This window comes from Gekko japonicus, unplaced genomic scaffold (assembly GCF_001447785.1).
Source record: "Gekko japonicus isolate JY-2015 unplaced genomic scaffold, Gekko_japonicus_V1.1 scaffold501, whole genome shotgun sequence".
NCBI lineage: Eukaryota > Metazoa > Chordata > Lepidosauria > Squamata > Gekkonidae > Gekko > Gekko japonicus.
The window spans coordinates 1,243,585-1,262,096 of record NW_015175985.1 but is presented as its reverse complement, the minus strand read 5'-3'; the positions used below and the strand labels follow the sequence as shown (position 1 = coordinate 1,262,096).

General features: G+C 42.1%; 1 protein-coding gene across 1 annotated transcript in view; it reads right to left on the bottom strand.

The window, feature by feature from the left end:
- Nucleotides 1–18,512, bottom strand: part of MYOCD (myocardin) — a 49,499-nt gene that overhangs the window by 14,783 nt on the left and 16,204 nt on the right. Inside the window, exons 3-8 of the mRNA XM_015426290.1 lie at nt 13,590–13,645; nt 11,447–11,522; nt 9,399–9,560; nt 6,481–6,656; nt 1,231–1,356; nt 293–555 (exon numbers count right to left, since the gene is read on the bottom strand). Coding sequence (XP_015281776.1) covers nt 293–555; nt 1,231–1,356; nt 6,481–6,656; nt 9,399–9,560; nt 11,447–11,522; nt 13,590–13,645 — 859 coding nt within the window. The remainder of the gene's footprint in view (nt 1–292; nt 556–1,230; nt 1,357–6,480; nt 6,657–9,398; nt 9,561–11,446; nt 11,523–13,589; nt 13,646–18,512) is intronic.

Genomic DNA, 18,512 nt, shown 5'->3' with positions numbered 1-18,512 from the left:
GAAATCTAATAAATCAACTACACTTCTGGACCATGAAGACAGGCCTGTTAAATTTGCCTTATTTTTTATTGTTTGGCTGTGCCTTAAGTTCTCCAGAAACTTGAAGGCAGAACAAATGGAGACACTTATAAATCTTATGGATTTCAACGGCACACCTTTAATCAATGTGCTCAATAAAAGTGGCCTAATTCTGGCCAAGATGTGTTCTGGGAGAATAATCACAGCTTCTATAACAACAAGAAGAAATTGCAGGTGGGGTGGGGGTATAGGGACTGCGTCCATTACCACTCACTTCAGATGACTAGAATGAGAGCTAGGGTAGTTGAAATGCTGATGGTGTTGGTGCTGGTGCTGCTGCTGCTGACTGAGGATCTGGAGCTGCAGGAAGAGCTGCTGCTGCTGAAGGAGCCTTGCATAGGCCGAGTCCATGGGCGGAGGAGACTTCTCGGCTTTCTGGTCAGGAGGAATGTACTGGTGATATTTAAGCTTCTTCACTTTGGGCTTTGTCTCCTTAGGCTTTTTGTGGCGGTTCTTGCTGTCACTTGATGATTTTGACTGTACAACAGCACAAGTAAGAATACAGAAGTTAGCCTTATATGTACTTGGATGGGTGAGTTAAGGTGTCCCAACCAGTTAGCCATTTGAGTGAGCTACACTGATCAATCTGTCAGCATCTCTTTGAAGCCTATCCCATTTTTAAGACTCTGAATAAAGCTCTCTGGCTGCTATGCTAGCGACAGCATCACGATCATGCATGACAACATAAGAGAGGCCACACTATTTTAAAGGCACAGGCATGTAATAATACAAAAAGCCCTCCTCACAACTGCCTAAATGTTGATTTTATAGTGGGGTTTCCCTATTCAAGGCAAAAATGTTAAAGAGCAGTGATTCATTAGACTCAATATCTTCTCCACCCCATTGCCAAGACCAACTAAAAAAAACTTAGGGTGCATATAGGCACCACACACTATTGGACTGCCAACTTGCCCTTTTTGTTTAGTTGATTCAGTTGTACTTCCATTGCCACAAGTTTCAGCTATACTCCTTTTTTGTGATGCACTAGGAGGTACAATAACTCCTAACTCCAAACAAAGCCAACAGTGCTATAGTCTTTGTCTTGCCTTCCCCAGATCTCCTTAGAAGCAGTTTTTGGTGTTCTAGATTGGTATTAAGCATTGTGTATTTTTACAACTTTTCTTCCCAAGCAGTAAGAGGGCAATGCCGTACCTTTGCTGCTGTGGCAATAGGGACAGGAGGTGTTTGTTGCCCATTCAACTCATTTGGACTTTTTGGCTGGCTACTCTGCTGAGATGTCACATTAGTTGTATCATTTTCAGAAGCATTGGAATGATCCTGAAATCAGAAGCCCACTGAATGTACATTTTGTAAATAATGACCATTAGTATGCACACATTCAAGATGTCTATCAATAAGCACTTTAAGAGACATATACAGAAATGGCCCACAATACTAGTCCCTCTGGTTCAGATCCAGTTGTCCTTGCATGCTTTATTCAACCCTTTCTCTTAAAATTGATCTACAAATTATGTAATCCTGTTTGAGAGGGAACTTCAGTATCCTGATACATTGCTTAGTGCAGCTTGTAACATGGACTGTTACTTTGCTTGAATGAAACATTCCTAAAGTGAAAGTACCCTATGGGATCAGGAAGATGCATATGAAAAGCCATGGCAGATGTTAAAACTAGGCCACAGAGTGTTGCCAAGCAGAAATGACCTTCCTAAGTAATAGAGGCTAAACTGGATAGGCAAGAGAAAGGAGAAATAGTGAGAGCGATGAACTACATTCTTTAAAATAGACGGCTAAATCTTGTTCACCAAGATAAAGAGATTATGTTCATTGCATTGGAAAAAGGGAAATACCATCAGACAAGGCAGCCTTACTGCTCCCTTGTTTTCTCCATACTAGAGATTGTGGTGGGCTTACTTTTAACTATACCCACCAGATGGACCAAAGATTATATTGATTTGGAAAAAACAAGATCCATGGTTTGAGATTTAGCAGAAATTCACATGCTCAAGTTGCATGATTGTCCATCTGAAATACAACTTTGTGGAGACAGCTCAGCATTGCATGCCACTGGTATGAGTTTCTCTTGGGCAGTTTTGGTAGTTTTAACCACACTCATGCAAACTGCAAGAAAAGAGACTTCACATGAGCATGGTTAAAATTGTCCAAGCCACATGAGAATCCACACAAATAGCCTGCCATGTACAGATGCCTTTATGTGTGTCTCCAGAAATCATCCCTGAGATTGCCAAAGTGATCTTTAGATAATCACCCATTTCGTCACATACAGGAACTAGGAGACTAATCTAGCGTGAGCTTGCTTGTTAAAACCACTGGAGCTAGTGGGCCACCCAGCATATCTTAGTTTGACTGGCATTTTTGAAGAATTTCAGTATAAGAATCAATGACTTGTGGCAACTTTTCACAGAAGGGTTTAAATGTAGTGTCATAATTCAGCTATCAGATCTAACTGCAGTTTACACACTCCATTCATTATGAGGTAAGTAGTGTTTGCACTAGCTAGAATAAAATGTGTGGTCAGCATATGAAATAATTACCCTAATACGCAAACACTCTAGCTTTCACACTAAAATACTAAGCACATAGATTTCAATGGATTTAGAAGGGCATAACTCTGCTCAGGATTGCACTACCAGTCTCCCAATAGGCAAAATATTCTAAGAAACAGAAATGTTGCTTATTCCCAATTGGGATTGTGAATTCTTGCAAGGATGTCATCATAGAATATCTTGAACACACTATGTACTCTGGTACCCTAAATCTGCATGTAGAACTTTCTTCTAGCACACACATAAAGAAAAGAAAAAGAAAAATACAATATAAACTGTTGGAGGCCCCTGATTTCTCAGTCTTCATCACAATCAATCAGTGTTTTTTGGGGGTAGTTTAGAACTCTCTGTCATAATGTTTTTTTGGTAGTTTAGAACTCTCTGTCATAATGTTTCAACACAGTTCAGGCAAATGTATTTATCAGGTCAGTGTTATTAGGGAAACCAAATGGACTATTTTGGGGGCTCTCTGCCATAAATGCTTGGAAAATGGAGGTGCCCCATGCCAAGTACACTGTGTAACAGAACTGCAGAATGGAGGAAGGGAGCCCAAGCCAAAAATATGTCATGTTCAGGTCAACAACGGACCTGGATCCTCTGCAGGACAACCCAGTATTTTATGTAACCACCAGGGGGCTAACCTTATACCTGATTTCCTCTACAGTGCCCTCAGTGGGATTTTGGCATAAATTCTATCTTTTAGCCACTGTTAGAGCTTGTACTGCCCCTGAGGAAAGAATTCTTCCTCCTCCTGGATCTACTGTTTTTCCAAAAAAGAGCTCCCACACTGATGGTCTGAAAAGGGATACATTCCTCTCCACAGCTGAGCTACAGAATACTGGTTCTGCAGGTCTGCTTTGTAATGAGCTGTGCATGTCATTGATTGGCTGGACCCTACACTGTCATCAAGAACCCCTTCATCTCATGCAGTTTTTCACTTTAATAAAGTTATTTCCCCCTTAATAAGGCAATGATAGATGGACAAATGTCACCTTTAAAAGCATTTCTTATACATTTGATGCGTATGTTTTAAAAATATTTTTTAATGTTCTAAAAACCTGACAACTCCCTTGAAGTATGAAGGATATGGCAACAACACCTCACAACAACAGAATTCCCAAATGTTCAACCACTGTGATACAGTGAAGCATTATCATATTGATAATGACAGGTACGGTTTTATGAAGATGGCACTGTGTGTCATGCCAGCATGACAAAGCTTTCAGAGAAACAAAATGGGGACATCTCCACACATTGCAGGTAGAAACAATGACCAATGACAATTGTCATGAATTTGAGAATATCTCTAACTACACCAAGGACTGATCCTCCAGGGGGTTCTGTCATCATATTTCTGTGATCACTTGGAAATATGCAGAAGAAGGGAACATTCTCAGTCAACTCACTGCCTCCACACATTGCAGGTAGAAACAATGACCAATGACAATTGTCATGAATTTGAGAATATCTCTAACTACACCAAGGACTGATCCTCCAGGGGGTTCTGTCATCATATTTCTGTGATCACTTGGAAATATGCAGAAGAAGGGAACATTCTCAGTCAACTCACTGCACAACCTGAACCCATCCACACAATCAGTAAATTGTAATTTATTTCCATTCTGTGCTTGACTTCTGTGATGGACTGCACTTCTTAAATCTTAGAAGTGCTGTGCAAACAGCTGAAGGACTATAAAGGGTTAATTCTCCACAGAAACAGAGACCCTTGAGTGACAGGCTGCTCCAAGAAATCTGATTGGTTAGCATCAGCTGGCCAGAGAAAGTCCGGAGAGAGCTGCATGCTGAGGAGAGATTCAGTCACATTTCTGCCTTGACTGAGTGGAGTACTGACAGTCTGATTTCAGCCTTAGCTGAGAGCAGTTTAACACAGACACGGGAACTGGGATAAAGTTGGCAAGGAAGTTTGGGAAGTAGCCAAAGACTCCCATTTGGGCCAAGGAAAGGGGATAGATCTTCTAGAGAGAGAGAGAAAAATTCCCTACCCAGTCAAACAGGGAGTTATCTCTGAAGAGGGCAGAGATCCCTGGTCTGGTGTGGTTAGAAACTGCCTTAAAATGAGTATTGGTGTTTCAAGAGAAGGGGTTTGCATACTGGAAAGAGCGGACCAGCCTTCTGGAAACCAAAAGGGTCAGAGAATACTCAAAGAAAGTGTACTGAAGTATTTGTGGAAAACATGGGAACAAAAGCCTCACAACATAAAGATTTAAGTCACTGTGAAAAGCTTAAGAAACTCTTATTAGCCTGAAACATAAGAACTAAAGTCTGTGCATGTACTGGTTTTACCTCCGAAATGTCAACTCCTGATTTCACCTGACCTTCTATGTTAAATAAAATGTTTTGTTAATTCGGAATATAAAAATGTCTCAAGTGACGTTAAAGAGGGCTCCCAATCCTTCCCTCAGGTTCCTGGGCTGAGCCAACAGGCAAAGTATCGTACTGTGACAGGGTGGGACAGCCAGAGTTCTTTAGCAAAGAAGAAAACACATTACTAGGGTGGCTCAGTCAGTAAATGGGAATGAAAAAAAATGAGGTAAAATCTTGCCTCTGAGGGAGAGAAGTGGACGGGCCGGGCCATCATAACAGCTCATGGTGGGATTTCCATGTGAATGCTTCTTTCAGCTTGACTGTGATACTGAAAACAAATTCCAAGGCTGCACCTTGCTAACCTCTGGCTTCAGATTAAGCCCTGATTTAGAATAAATAAAAATATGGATATGGGGGAGGGGGAGTCAGCAAAAAAAGGTCACTCAGCAACTGACATCCTGCCTCCGCAATGTCATTTATTAGAATAGTCCTAGCGGCAGCAACATTTGAAAAGAGGCTGAAGCCATCTTCAGTAGTGGATGTTGATTTCATTAACCAAGTGTTTGACCCTTTTCAGAAGGAACAAAAAGTTACAGTTTTCAAAAAGCTGAGAACTGATGACGTTTGTGGCTGGTGCACTGGCATATTTCCATGCCTGGAAGTACCATAGAAGCAGAAAAAGGGAGATGATTGCAGTCTTCAAGTATTTGAAGGGCTGTCATGCAGAAGATGGAGCAGATCTATTTCTCTTGCTCCGGATTGTAAGACTAGATCTAATGGGTGGAAATTACAAGGGAGTCGATACCAGCTAAATATCAGGATAAACTTTCTAACTGTAAGAGTGGTTGAGCAGTGGAACAGACTGCCTCGGGAGGTGGTGGATGCTCCTTCGCTGGACATTTTCAAGCGGAGGTTGGACGACCATCTTTCGAGTATTTTGTAGGGCTATCTTTTGGCTATGCTCCTGCAGAGTGCAGGGGGTTGGACTAGATGACCTGGAAGTTCCCTTCCAACTCTAACATTCTATGATTCTATGAAGTGCTTAGGAGGGAAACACTGGAACAAAAGCCTCTCAGCCTCTGAAAAGCTTAAGAAACTCTCCGTAACCTGAAACCTAAATCTGTGCATGTACTGGTTTCACCTCAGAAATTCCAACCCCTGGTTTCACCTGACCTTTCCTCTCTGTTAAATAAAATATTTTTTGTTATTTTTGATTTTCAAAAAGCCTCAAGTGCCATTTAAGTTGTTTAAGTTAAAGTGGGCTCCTCATCCTTCCCTCAGGTTCCTGGACTGAGCAAGCAGCCAAAATATTGTACTGTGACAGGGTAGGACAGCCAGAGTTCTTCAGCACAGAAGAAAACACATGACTAGGGCAGCTCAGTCAGTACAGGGAAAGAAAAATGGAGGGAAAATCTTGCCTCTGAGGGAGGGAAGTGAATGGGGCCATCCATCGTAACTTCATAAAAGGGTTGTGCTCTTTAAAATACAGTGTGGTGGCTCACATTCCCAGTATGGGATTATGTAATCGATCTGGACATCCTCAGCGTTTTACCTGAGTTGACCCTGACATTGAGGGGAACACTGTTTCTGAATTTTTGGTTCCTGCTGCTGATTCTGTGGATCCCTCAGAATCCTCACTTCTGGCTTGCTCTGGGGACATCCCATCATTGCTGCTGTCTTCTTCAAAGGCAAAGGTATCTGAGGATTTTGAGAAAGTCACCTGGGTATCTTAGGTAAGAAGGTAAGTAGAAAAAAAGTGATGCATTATCAAGAGTGTTGCAAAGAGTTTCCCACAACTGTAGAAATAGCAGACTAGTTACTGAGTGATCTTCATGTTAGTATATACATGTGTACATCCCTCCTCTAACAAAATATCAGATAAGAAGTCACAATCTATCATAATTTACTCAAGCCCCAAAGTAATTGCCCAGCATCCCTGAAATAAAGCTGAAAATGACACCTGAACAGTCAGCTATCATAGCATAGTATTAATTGAGGAAGAAGGGATCATAATGCTGGGTGCTAAAAAAATTCTAAACCCAATAATTGGAATAAAATAAAATACAATTCTCTGGCTGTAATGAGAGCTGAGATTAACCATGCTAAGTATTCAATCCTAAAAACACTTTCCTGGGAGTCAGCAACATTGAATAAAATAGGACTTACATCCATGTAGACCTATTTAGGATTGGTCGCTAGGGTTTGGATCCAGCAATGTGCAAGCACAAACAAATGGTGTTAATGCAGCTCCACTTGCACATGATGTTGTCAAACACCGGGCACTTTCCTCCCTATTATAGTGCTCGAAAACTGGCTACACAAGCAGAAATGCAAATGGGAATCCAATCAGTGATTTAGTGAAAGCAGCTCCCAAAAACTGTTGTGCAAGAGCTCTAGTGCAAGCAGAATTTTTGTGCTGGATCCAACCCACAGTCTTAAACTCTGCTTACTGGGTGTATTGCTAAATTTCCTACTGGATTCTGATCTTTCAGTAGAAGCTGCACACATATTCTTAGCGTGTATTCATAAATTTGCACCCATGAAGTCCCAGAGTCCCAAAAGAATCCACAAACTGCAAGCATAACTTTCCCTTGGACACATTATTTGATTTTTCTTATTTTTATTCAATAATTTCAGAGCGCTAAGGAATGTAATTGGTATCCCTCGTTTCATGACACATCAACTCTGTTTCAGTTGAATTTATATGCTTAAAGCCATGGGTAATTGCTAAACATTGCTTGCCACAGCTGAGAATATATCTCAGGGGCTTAGCAGGAACATGTCCCCCAAAACTCCTCATTTATGCTAAATGTATTTTACAGATCTAGAACATTTTTATTTTTGAAATTTTCATCCAGTAACCTACTAGAAAAATTCCATGAAGGTCTCTTTATGGGACCAGTGTTGCTTCCTCAAGAATCTGTGTGGGTTATGCCAGATGATGCCTCTCTGCCACTCAACATACTCAAGGAGTTCTGGAAAATGTTCCAGCACAATATCCTGTAATCTAGCAGACAAAAATGCTTGACCCTTGCCTTCTGTTGATAAGTAGAGTGCTGGGAAAGATAGGCTCTATCACAAAAGCCCCAGAAAGGCTGAAAGGCAGAGGGTGAGCAGTGGAAGGCAGGAAGATTTCTGATGCCCGGTGTAATATTTCCCGAGCCCATGTCTGTCTTTGATCAAGTGTCTTCCTGTTCAGCTAGTTAAGAGACATGGGGTGTGTGTGTTTGTGTGTGTGTGTAGAGAGGCAGGCTGAAATGAACCATGAGAAGGATACTAGAGTCCTGGTAGCTCTTCTACATGGATTTTTTTTTTAATGGGAATGACTCTAAAGGAATTTCAGTGAAGAAGAAAAAATACATTGAAAGAGCCTCTCTTCCCAGAAATGCTTCTTGTGTACAGTGTAGGGATGTGCATTTGGATATATCCAGTCCAAATATACATCCTTAACAATATTTTCTGGATATATGTGAGTCTTTGGATAGTATCTGGGATTTTGGGGGATATTGGGAAATGTGTCCCCCCAAAAATCCCAGAAATATTCAGCGGTAACTGGGAATATCAGGAGTCAGTGTTCTAAGGCTCCCAGGACTGTTTATTTTTTCTGTCTGTGTCTTCCCTGGGCTTAGTGTCTGCTTGCCATGTTGGTTTGGCTTTGAGTCTGTCCTTTGAAATTGGTTTTGTTGGTTCTGCAACACTGTATTCTTTGCACAAGTTGGGTTGTATTGGGTTTGCAGTTTGCAGTGGATTCTCAGGTTCAATGTTGCCTTTGATTCTTGTGTTGTACATCGGCTCAGATTCTCTGGTTTTACATTTGTTGCAACAATGTTCCTATTCAGTTTGACTTGGGCAATTCTTTGGTTTGACATTGGATGGATCTTCAGGTTTTACATTTGCTGTGTTAGGTTTGCCACATTGTCTCACCCTGGTTCTGCATTAGTACTTTGGGCTTGTTGGTTCTGTCTGCTTTGAGAAGCTTTTGGCTAAGGGTTGCATTGTTTGTTCTTGTGCCTGGCTATTCTTTGCCCTGGAGAAAGAATGGAATCCCCTCCCCATAGGAAACAATGGAGGATGGCTGGGGTCACCTTGTCCAGGGGCCACATCTCTTGGTCTATTTCAGTTGAAACTTGGGGGCTATTTAAAGGTCAGGTGCCAGCAGCTGTGCTGCAACTTTGGGCTATCTGTTAAAAAACAGCCCATCCAGCCCTCCATAAAGATTTCCCATAAAGAATAATGGAGCTGAATAATATTGGAATTCCCACCCACCCACCCCCACCCCAAAAAAGCACACCAAAGTGGGATCTGAACATCAAAGTGGTGTTTGGAACCTGGAAAACCTGGAATACTATATATATTTTTATTCCCTGATATCTGGATCTGAAAAATATCATTTTTCTTTCAAGGTACACATCCCTAGTATAGAGTGCCAGGATGGCAACAAGACACTGCAGGTGATTTTTATGGTACTACCTTTGATGGCCTCTTTCACAGCTAAGTCAACAGGAATTATATTCTTCTCCACCAGCTCCAGAGGACCTGGCCTAAGAGCAATCTTTTCATTCAGATTGTCTGCAACACGGGCTCTTTTTAGTTTCATCTGTGTAGCTTGAATGGACCCCTCTGTGGCTGAATCTGCAAAGGCAGTATGGACAACAGTAGCTAGCCAATTGTGTTACAGGTAAACAATGTGAAATAGCCTTCACAGATATTCATGTTACAGCAGTTATACAAAAATGATACAGTTCTTCTCCCAGAACAAACCTGCATGCAGTTGTGACACACAGCATTCCACTTGAACTACAGAATAGTGACAGGTGCTTACATTTGACCAAAGTTAACCACTTGCCACAAAAAACAATGATGAAAGATGTGCCTGTATGGGGAACTTCTTCCCATGGTTGATTTGAAAGTTTTATTCAGTTTAAACATGCCTGAATTATTAAAAGTACTTGTTTGTACAGTACTGCAGGTTGCTCAACAGCACATTTAAAGGGTGCTAATTGTTTGCAGAGTGTGGCTTCACTGAAGTATGAACACTACACTGACACACAGGTTCTCAACTCTGAACATGATGTTGGGCCAAATAGAATTCTATGCAAGAAAGCAGCCCAATGTGTTGCTTAAGTTAGACTTCAAGAATTAATGGATCATGAAGGCTTGGTCTGGGTTCCCCACCCTGTGTCACAGTCAGACATGAGTTGTGAATTCTCCTTGGTCCTGCCTGTATGGTCTGATTTGAACACAAACCCTCGTGTATGAAAAGAAACTTCAGCATGCTCCCCTATGCTATTTTCTCAGTCTGAAAATTGCCGGGGGGGGGGGCACTGCTACTTGGCCTGCCGGGAAAAAACCATATGTCCCCTGTGTGCGCTGTAATGTGTGAATCAAAAATGCAAGAAGAGGCAGCACCAGGAAAATAAGGCAATGTGTTTCAGAGTTCCGCCTGCACAGACTATGGCATTCATGTTGTCCCAACTGGATCCAAACAAAAACCCACTATGAACACGCCTCTTAGGTGGCAGTTCTAGGCAATGCTGGCATATATGCAGACAATGGCACACAAGACCATTTTTCTTGGCACCAAGGTTCAGATCTCTGTACAAGGGACCAAGGCACTGGCAGTAATGCTGGGGCCAGGGTGGGAGGAAAGACTACAAATATAACTGAAATCCTGGCAATGATGCTGGGACTTGGCTTGCTCCAAGTGTGTCCAAGTACACTCCTTGTCTCTTCCCCACCCCTTGGTTTCCTTTTTTTGTTTTTGGCACTTGGGCTGAAAAGGTTATCTGCTCCTGTTCTAGAATTACAGAATAATGCACCTCTGATTACAAGGATCATCACACAGGCATTAAAGGAACGAGAGCCAATTTGGTGTAGTGGTTAAGTGTGTGGACTCTAATCTGGGAGAACCAGGTTTGATTCCCCACTCCTCCACTTGCATCTGCTGGATGACCTTGGGCAAGCCATAGTTCTGGCACAGCTGTTCTTGAAAAAGAGCAGTTTCTGTCACTTGGTGTAGTGGTTAAGTGTGCGGACTCTAATCTGGGAGAACCGGGTTTGATTCCCTACTCCTCCACTTGCACCTGCTGATGTGACCTTGGGTCAGTCACAAGCTCTGGAACAGCTGTCCTTGAAAAAGAGCAGTTTCTGTCAAGAGCTCTCTCAGCCCCACCTACCTCACAGGGTGTCTGTTGTGGGGAGGGGACGGGAAAGGAGTTTGTAAGCAGCTCTGAGACTCCCTTGGGTAGTGAAGGGCGGGGTATAAATCCAATCTCTTCTCTTCTCTCTTTTTTACTTGTTTCTCCTGAAGCAGGGATTAAAAGAGCTCCAAGGATGAAGATGGACAATCTGCTGCTTAGTTCAGTGCTGAACTAGATAAATTGTGAAAATTATGTCAGCTGGATTGCCACAGCTACAGGCAGCACCCAAAGAACAAATGGAAAGAATACAGAACCACACAGGAGACAACAGCACTGAGGAAATCTGCTAACGCGGGAGAATAGCAGTTCCAGTCTTACCCTGCAAAATGTGCATATCAACCAGCTCTGAGTGTGCAGGTCTGTTTTGGATCTTGTGTTTTAAATAACCTTCAGTCTACAGAACAAAAGAACAGAGAATATTACATCACTGGCTTGTCTTTAGAGCATTAGGCAATACTTCAGACCTGGACTAGCCAATACACAGTGCACAATCAACTCCCAAACTGAACAAATAGCACAGTTGAGTCTTTCTTAAACACAGCTCACAGATGAAAGCCTGCATTTCAGCCCCACATACAAAGCTACAGAAAAGCAAACTCACTGATCTCATTAGCATGAATTTAATTGATGCTGTATTTTGTCCACATCAACTCAGGTGCATTCTTTAGCTAACTGCATTTTAAAATCTTTTGAATTAAACTGAGGCAGAGCTTCATGTAGATTAAAATTTGCTTCTTTCCTGTCCCTCAGAACCAAACCACTTAGGGCACGTTCTGATTTTGTCCTCCCTCACCCATCCACCACTTTAAGCAAGCGCTTGGTATGAATAGTTGGTTCTACTCCTGCTATGTGAATGAATCCAGTTTGGAACTTTTGACTCATATAATCCCTTTTTCTTCCAGGCAACCAGCCAGTAGAAGTCTTTGAAGGAAAATACTGAGATATTAACTTATGTCTCAGCTAAAATGTACAGCATTTCAAAGATACTTCAAATCTTCTAAGCACATTCATTTTTCACAAGGGTCTGTAATGCCTCCTATAGCCATGGATTTCTCCAGGATACATACAAAATACTGTGATATGGGCTCGCTTAAAATCTGTATAGGTTTTTAAAAATATCCTACATCCTTACATGCAGCATTTTGAAAGCTGATTCACAAAATGTTGTGGTGGATTTAGAATCACAGTGCCAAAAGAAGATCCCAAAGTCCGGCGTCCTAACTTTTATGACTTTCCTCCTCATCCTAACCCTGTGCAAATTAGCCAGATGATGGTGTGTCATAAACTGATGACATTGTTTATGACATTGCCAGATGACACTATGTCATCTTAGATGGAACTAAGAAGTAAACTATAACTGCCATTTCCTAGCAGTTTAAGCCAACAGGGGCATCTATGAACACATGAAATTGTTTTAAACTATTTGTCCACCTAGGTCAATCCTGTCTGTCCCAGTTGCTCTGAGCAGACAGAGTTCTTCAATTTCCTTCTGCTGGTTATCAGCAGAGGCAAGAAAAGTGTCTGTCTGCTTTGAATAGAAAAGAAACATCACACAATCCTTACTCTGTTGTCCCCTCTTTCCATCAGGTGTCTGGAAGCAATCTCAGGTAGAAGTTATCTTTCTTATCCCTGTTGTCTAGGGAACCATTTGTTTTCTTTGAAGATAAGATAAACACTACTGGCCTGGATCTGGAGGATAAACTGTCTCATCCCAAACACAGAAAGAGCCTTTGTCACATGGGGCTGGGCTCTTTCTATACATGATTTGGAACCTCCAGACACAAGTGTTACACAGCCATCAGTTCTTGTGCAGTGTGGAATGTGGAGAATGTTCATCTAATGAAAACAGGAACCTTTGACTTCAGCATCCAGACAAATTGAGGCCCAGTACAACAGTAGCAGCAAGACAGAAAATTCACTTTCCCAGGTGGCTGCAGACTGCAAAGAAGTCTTGGGAATGTGCTCTAGTTCCTCTAAATGTAACCCGATCACCAGATGGTCTACTTTAGGGGAGTGGCCTCTTAATCTTATCTTTCCCTATTAGCTTTGATTAACAATGCCTAAAACTATGCTTGATAACTGGTGCCAACAAGAGACAGAGCACAGGTCAACAGCCCAAAGGCACTTTGCTGCGTCTCAAGAAAAGGAAATGGCAGTATTGTGCTTACAGATGTTAGGTTCAAGGCTTCATTCTGAGATTTCTTTCAAGGTCTGCAAAATACAGCATCCAGAACCTGCATCTAATTTCTCTTGGGACACTTGCCAGCATTTTAACCTCCAATAATACTATACAGTAGTACGCTGCTGCGTTTAGAGAAGGACAGCCTGATTAAACATATCTAGTGAGTGTATTATTCTCGTCCTTTCAGTTCCTGCTATGATGTGTCTGGATCTGCTACATTCTACACAGATGTGAAGCTAGCTTCATCCCCCTCTACTCAGATGCCTATTCGGGTGTTACCTTAGCTCTCTCCAAAGTCTTCTTTTGCTCATGGAAGGCAGAGGGGCTTTTCAGCGCTGTAATCAAGAAACATATAGAACAATTAATGCATTCACAGACACACCTCTGCAGCAAAGTTCTCTTAAAAAATAGCCACACAAATAAGCCACTCTCTATTACATTAATTGAAAGTAAATGAGAAAATGCCGCAGACAGTTTCATTCTCTATCACATGTTAGACTGTGGCAAGAGACATGAAGATAAAGGCATAGCAGAGCAAAGAAACCTAATTTGGAACTGTGTGGTAATATCTTAGAAAAGGAGCCTTTCTTCTCTTGGGAAATATGTGGAAGACTGCAAAAAAGCACCAACTTCTCAGCACTGAACACATTTGGTGGGAGAGAAACAGTCTTGGACATCTATTCTAAATGTATTTTTGGGAACTGATCATACTAATTTCAGCAGAATTCACTTAAAGTACATCTAGGATCATAGTCAGTGAGAATCTAATTGTGAAATGGACTCCTGTGAAGTTAACTCACTAACCAAACTTCAGCCTAAAACTCACACCCATGACTGGATCTCCTGGCTTTCAAAACAAAACAAAACTGTGAATATATTTGCAGCAGGCAAAATCTGATAAGAGTAGTGTGTGTGGATATGTGCATGGGGGAGGTGTTTAACCCTTTCTGCTACAGAAATTACACATAAGGCTATTGTTTGTGCACAGAACAATTCGCAGCCATGGAGGGGGGCAACTTTTGATAGGGGAAAAATACAGCATGGGGTAGAAATAGTTAAAAACCATTTCTCCCCACTGCTGGGATCAGTGGCCCCTACATTTCATTTTTTTTAAAAAGCTTTTGAGAGATCCAATCACAAATCTCCCACAAAATATGCAAATTGGTCCAAAGCTTTATTTTGCCAGAGTAGTATCTGTAGGTACCCGCAGTGCATACAGTGCATACTGGAGCTGCCTTTTCTTCACTTCCCCATAGTCTCCTCCAGTCTCTTCAAGCAAGGTGCTGCCTCCTTTCTGCTTAATCCAAAAAACATAATCTCCTCATTGTCAAGAAATAAAACTTCTCTAGTAAATTCTGATCAGTTTGCTTTATTGAGGGCCACCATGGATATGGTCGGAAAGTCTGGAAAGACCCTGGCTCAAATTCCTACTCACCACGAAACCCACTATGTGATCTTAGGCTCATCACCTAGTCTAATCTGCCTGACAATGTTATTCCAAGGATAAATGGAAAGAAGAGCCACATGTTACTGTATCCTTGGAGGAAGAGTGGAAAAAAACTGAAATAAATATTCTCTGCTATACTGTTATATACCAATATGCCCACCATTATGATCTATGTAATATGGAGTGCATCTCTGCACCATGTTGCATGTACCTGGGCTCCCTGTTAGTGGAATCCACACAGCCCATAACAGCAGGAGACAGGCTTTGCCCTCGCATAAGAATGAATGGTGGTCATTCATTTAGTCCACACAGCCCATAATAGCAGGAGACAGGCTTTGCCCTCTCTGCTATATGCATAAGAATGAATGGTGGTCATTCATTTATATGGGAGGAAGTAAAGGGCTGGGCAGGAAAAGCACTGTGAATTAAGCCTCTTTCTATCTGCATAGCCTCACCCTGGGACCCATTTCTTGGTCGTAGCAGAGAATATTGGTATCTTGGACAGAGAGACAGACAGAAATTTCTCCCTCATAATTCTTCAAAACCCTTTGTTTGGAAGAAAACAGGCCAAATTGATCTTGAAACTCCTGATTTTCTACAAAATTTCTACAAAGCAGAGCTGACCCAGCTGACCTCTGAGAAGCTAACTATAATGTAAGGAAATAGATGAGTAAATATAAATCATGTATGACTTAACATCACATAAGGCTCCAAATATTTCTTAAACATTCAATAGTATTCAATACATGAAATACAAGAAATACAATAGATAGGCTGGAGATTTAAAGCAATATCTAACATTTACTATTTGACACTCCCAAAAGAAAGAGATCACAGATTCCAATTTCACGATTTCAATGGACTGAAAAATATGATCTTGGCAGGAACAGAAGCACAACATAGAAGATATAAAATGTTGCATATTTTAGAAAAGAAAATGTACAAAGGATTCTGTTACAAAAGGAAGCAGAATTCAACTTTAAATTAGGAGCACGTGAACCTTTGGGACTCAACTTAACTGACACCACTATTAAGCTGATTAGTTAATTTGCACCTGGAAGGCATGAATGGGCTTTAAGTATTGGGAGATACATGATAGCTCTCAAGAGCCGTCTTTACATTTATTTAGATGGAAGAGCACCTACAGAGTCAGGCTATATGTATCCATCATGAATAAAAGAAAATAAGGCACTTTTGGTAAGATATGTAATCTTTATCGGCAAGTCAAATTTTATTGGCAAGGCGATCTTGATGTTTACATGTATTGTATATAATTTTACTTTAGAGACATTGCTGTACAATAAGACAGTTTGGAGGCATTATTGACTGAGAAGTTCCTGTGGCTGTGCCTCTTTGGGAGTTCCCGTTTGCAGTCCCGATGAAGGGATCGAAAACTCATTAAATAATCTGGAGGATGAGTGGACTGCAGCCTATTTCTTATTGTTTGTCTCAAGTCCTAAGAACTGGATCTACTTGCTGATTGCAACGTACTTTATATTGTTTATCTTAAGTCTTAAGAAGTGGATGTACTTGCTTTATGGACATTCGAAGATCATGTTTTTCAGACCATTGAAATTGTGAAATTGGAATCTGTGAAGTCTTTCTTTTGGGAGTGTCAAATAGTAAATGTTAGATATTGCTTTAAATCTTCAGCCTATCTATTGTATTTCTTGTATTTCATGTACTGAATACTACTGTATATTTGAGAAATATTTGGAACCTTATGTGATGTTAAGTCATAGATGAGCTCTGAGAAGCAGCAGGAGACAGAGCTAGTAGAGGGGTGAGTATTTTTTATTTGCTTTCAGCTGAGGAGATTTACCTGAGGGTACTGTGTGGGAGGACTGTGTTTGGGAGTGTGTGGGAGAGCTGTAAGTTGTTGCAGAGTCCTGGCTGCTTGAGAAAGGGTGATTGTTTGCATGTAATTGTCAAGCTTAGTTTCGTTTCTCTGTAATTCACTTCACTGCTTGCCATACTTTAGGGGGGGGAGGGAATTCCTAATGTCTAATCACACATTTGCCTCTGATGAACAGTGAGTTGACTATGTGGGGTTGAGGCTCCACAACCAAGCAGCGGACCCGTTCATGGGACTTTACAATGTAGCTGCCCCAGAGCTGCGGAATGTGGATGCATTCATGCAAGCCTTATGCCACTAGTTCGAAGACCCACTAGAACTAGAGAAGGCCTGCACCTGCCCCCAGGGCCTCCAGCGGGGGACTCAGTTGGTGCAAGAATACTCCAACACGTTCAAAGCCACTGCTGCTAAACTGCAGGGATGGCCAGAAGAGGTGCTAATCAAATTTTATCGGGGTGGGCGGAATATTGTGATTCTGGAGAAGGCTCTGGCTCAAGACAACCCCCTCACATTGGGGGGATGGATCCAATTGGCTTGCGAGGCTGAGAATCGGCATAACCTGGTGAAGCTTTACCAGTAACGTGTGCCTGGTCGAGGTGCAGGCAGCCAATAGGCAACTCGGGGCAGAGGACCACTGCCCAGTGTGGATCAGGAGCACCGCTTGTGGAAGGGGCTGTGTCTGTGGTGCAGGAAGGCTGGCCATTTCGCAGCAGAGTGCAACTGACCTTGGAGTGAAGAGAGGGAGCACTGGGAAGAGCACAAGGAGAAGAAACCAAAGTTGTCATGGAGATGGTCGAAATCTCCCAGGGCTTTACAATCTGTGGAGTTCAGTACCACAGAGAGTACTTCTTCCAGTGATTCCAAGAGGCCTCAGGGGGCAGGAAAAGGCCAGGACGTGTTGTGAAGGGTGCCAACCAGCAGATACAAACGTTCCCAGTGTGAGAACTGGTGAGATCTTTTTCCTCCCTTTTCTTTGTGATTATCACCATGCTAAACACCTAGGAGGGGACCACATCCAAGTATGGGCCCTTATAGACTCTGGGTGTACAAGAGACCTGATAAGTCCCAACTTAGTTATGGGTTGGGGGCCAAAGTGCATAAGCTAAAAGAACTGGCAGTGTTCACTCAGATGGATGGTACTACGATGCAAGCATGCCAGTATCGCACAGTCCTATTGCAGGTGGGGGCATCTGAACATTGGGAACTGAGATTTGCACAAGCACTTGTTCAAGGGGTGGTTGTTTATCTAAATGATATGTTGATATATTCACAAGATAAGGAATTACATGTGAAATTGGTGAGAGAAGTTCTTAAAGCACTATATGAAAACCACCTCTATGCCAAACTGTCAAAGTATGAGTTTCACAAAAAGGAGATGGACTTCCTGGGGTACTGCATCACAAGAGAGGGTCTGGGGATGGATCCCAAGAAAATCCAGGATGTGGTGGGGTGGGAGCCCCCATGCACAAGGAGACAGTTACAATCTTTTCTCAGATTCACGAATTTCTACTGTCCCTTCATCCCGAATTTCGCCCAGGTGACTCTCCCAATTACTGATTTGTTAAAGAGTAAAGGAAAAGCCCCGAAGAGTAAAAAGGGCAGCTGTAAATTGGAGTGGTCCCCAAAGTGCCAACAAGCCTCTGATAGACTTAATGCTTTGTTCACCTCTGAGCACATTCTCCACCATCCTGATGAAACAAAACTGTTTATTGTCCAGGTGGATGCCTCAGATGTGGCAATGGGGAGGGGGCTATATTGCAGAATGGCCCAGATGATAAACTGCACCCCCTTGCCTATGTGTCAAAGAAATTTTCCAGTGCGGAAAGGAATTGCGTGGTTTAGGACAAGGAGGTGGCTGCAATTAAGCTAGCCTTAACTACATGGAGACATTGGTTGGAGG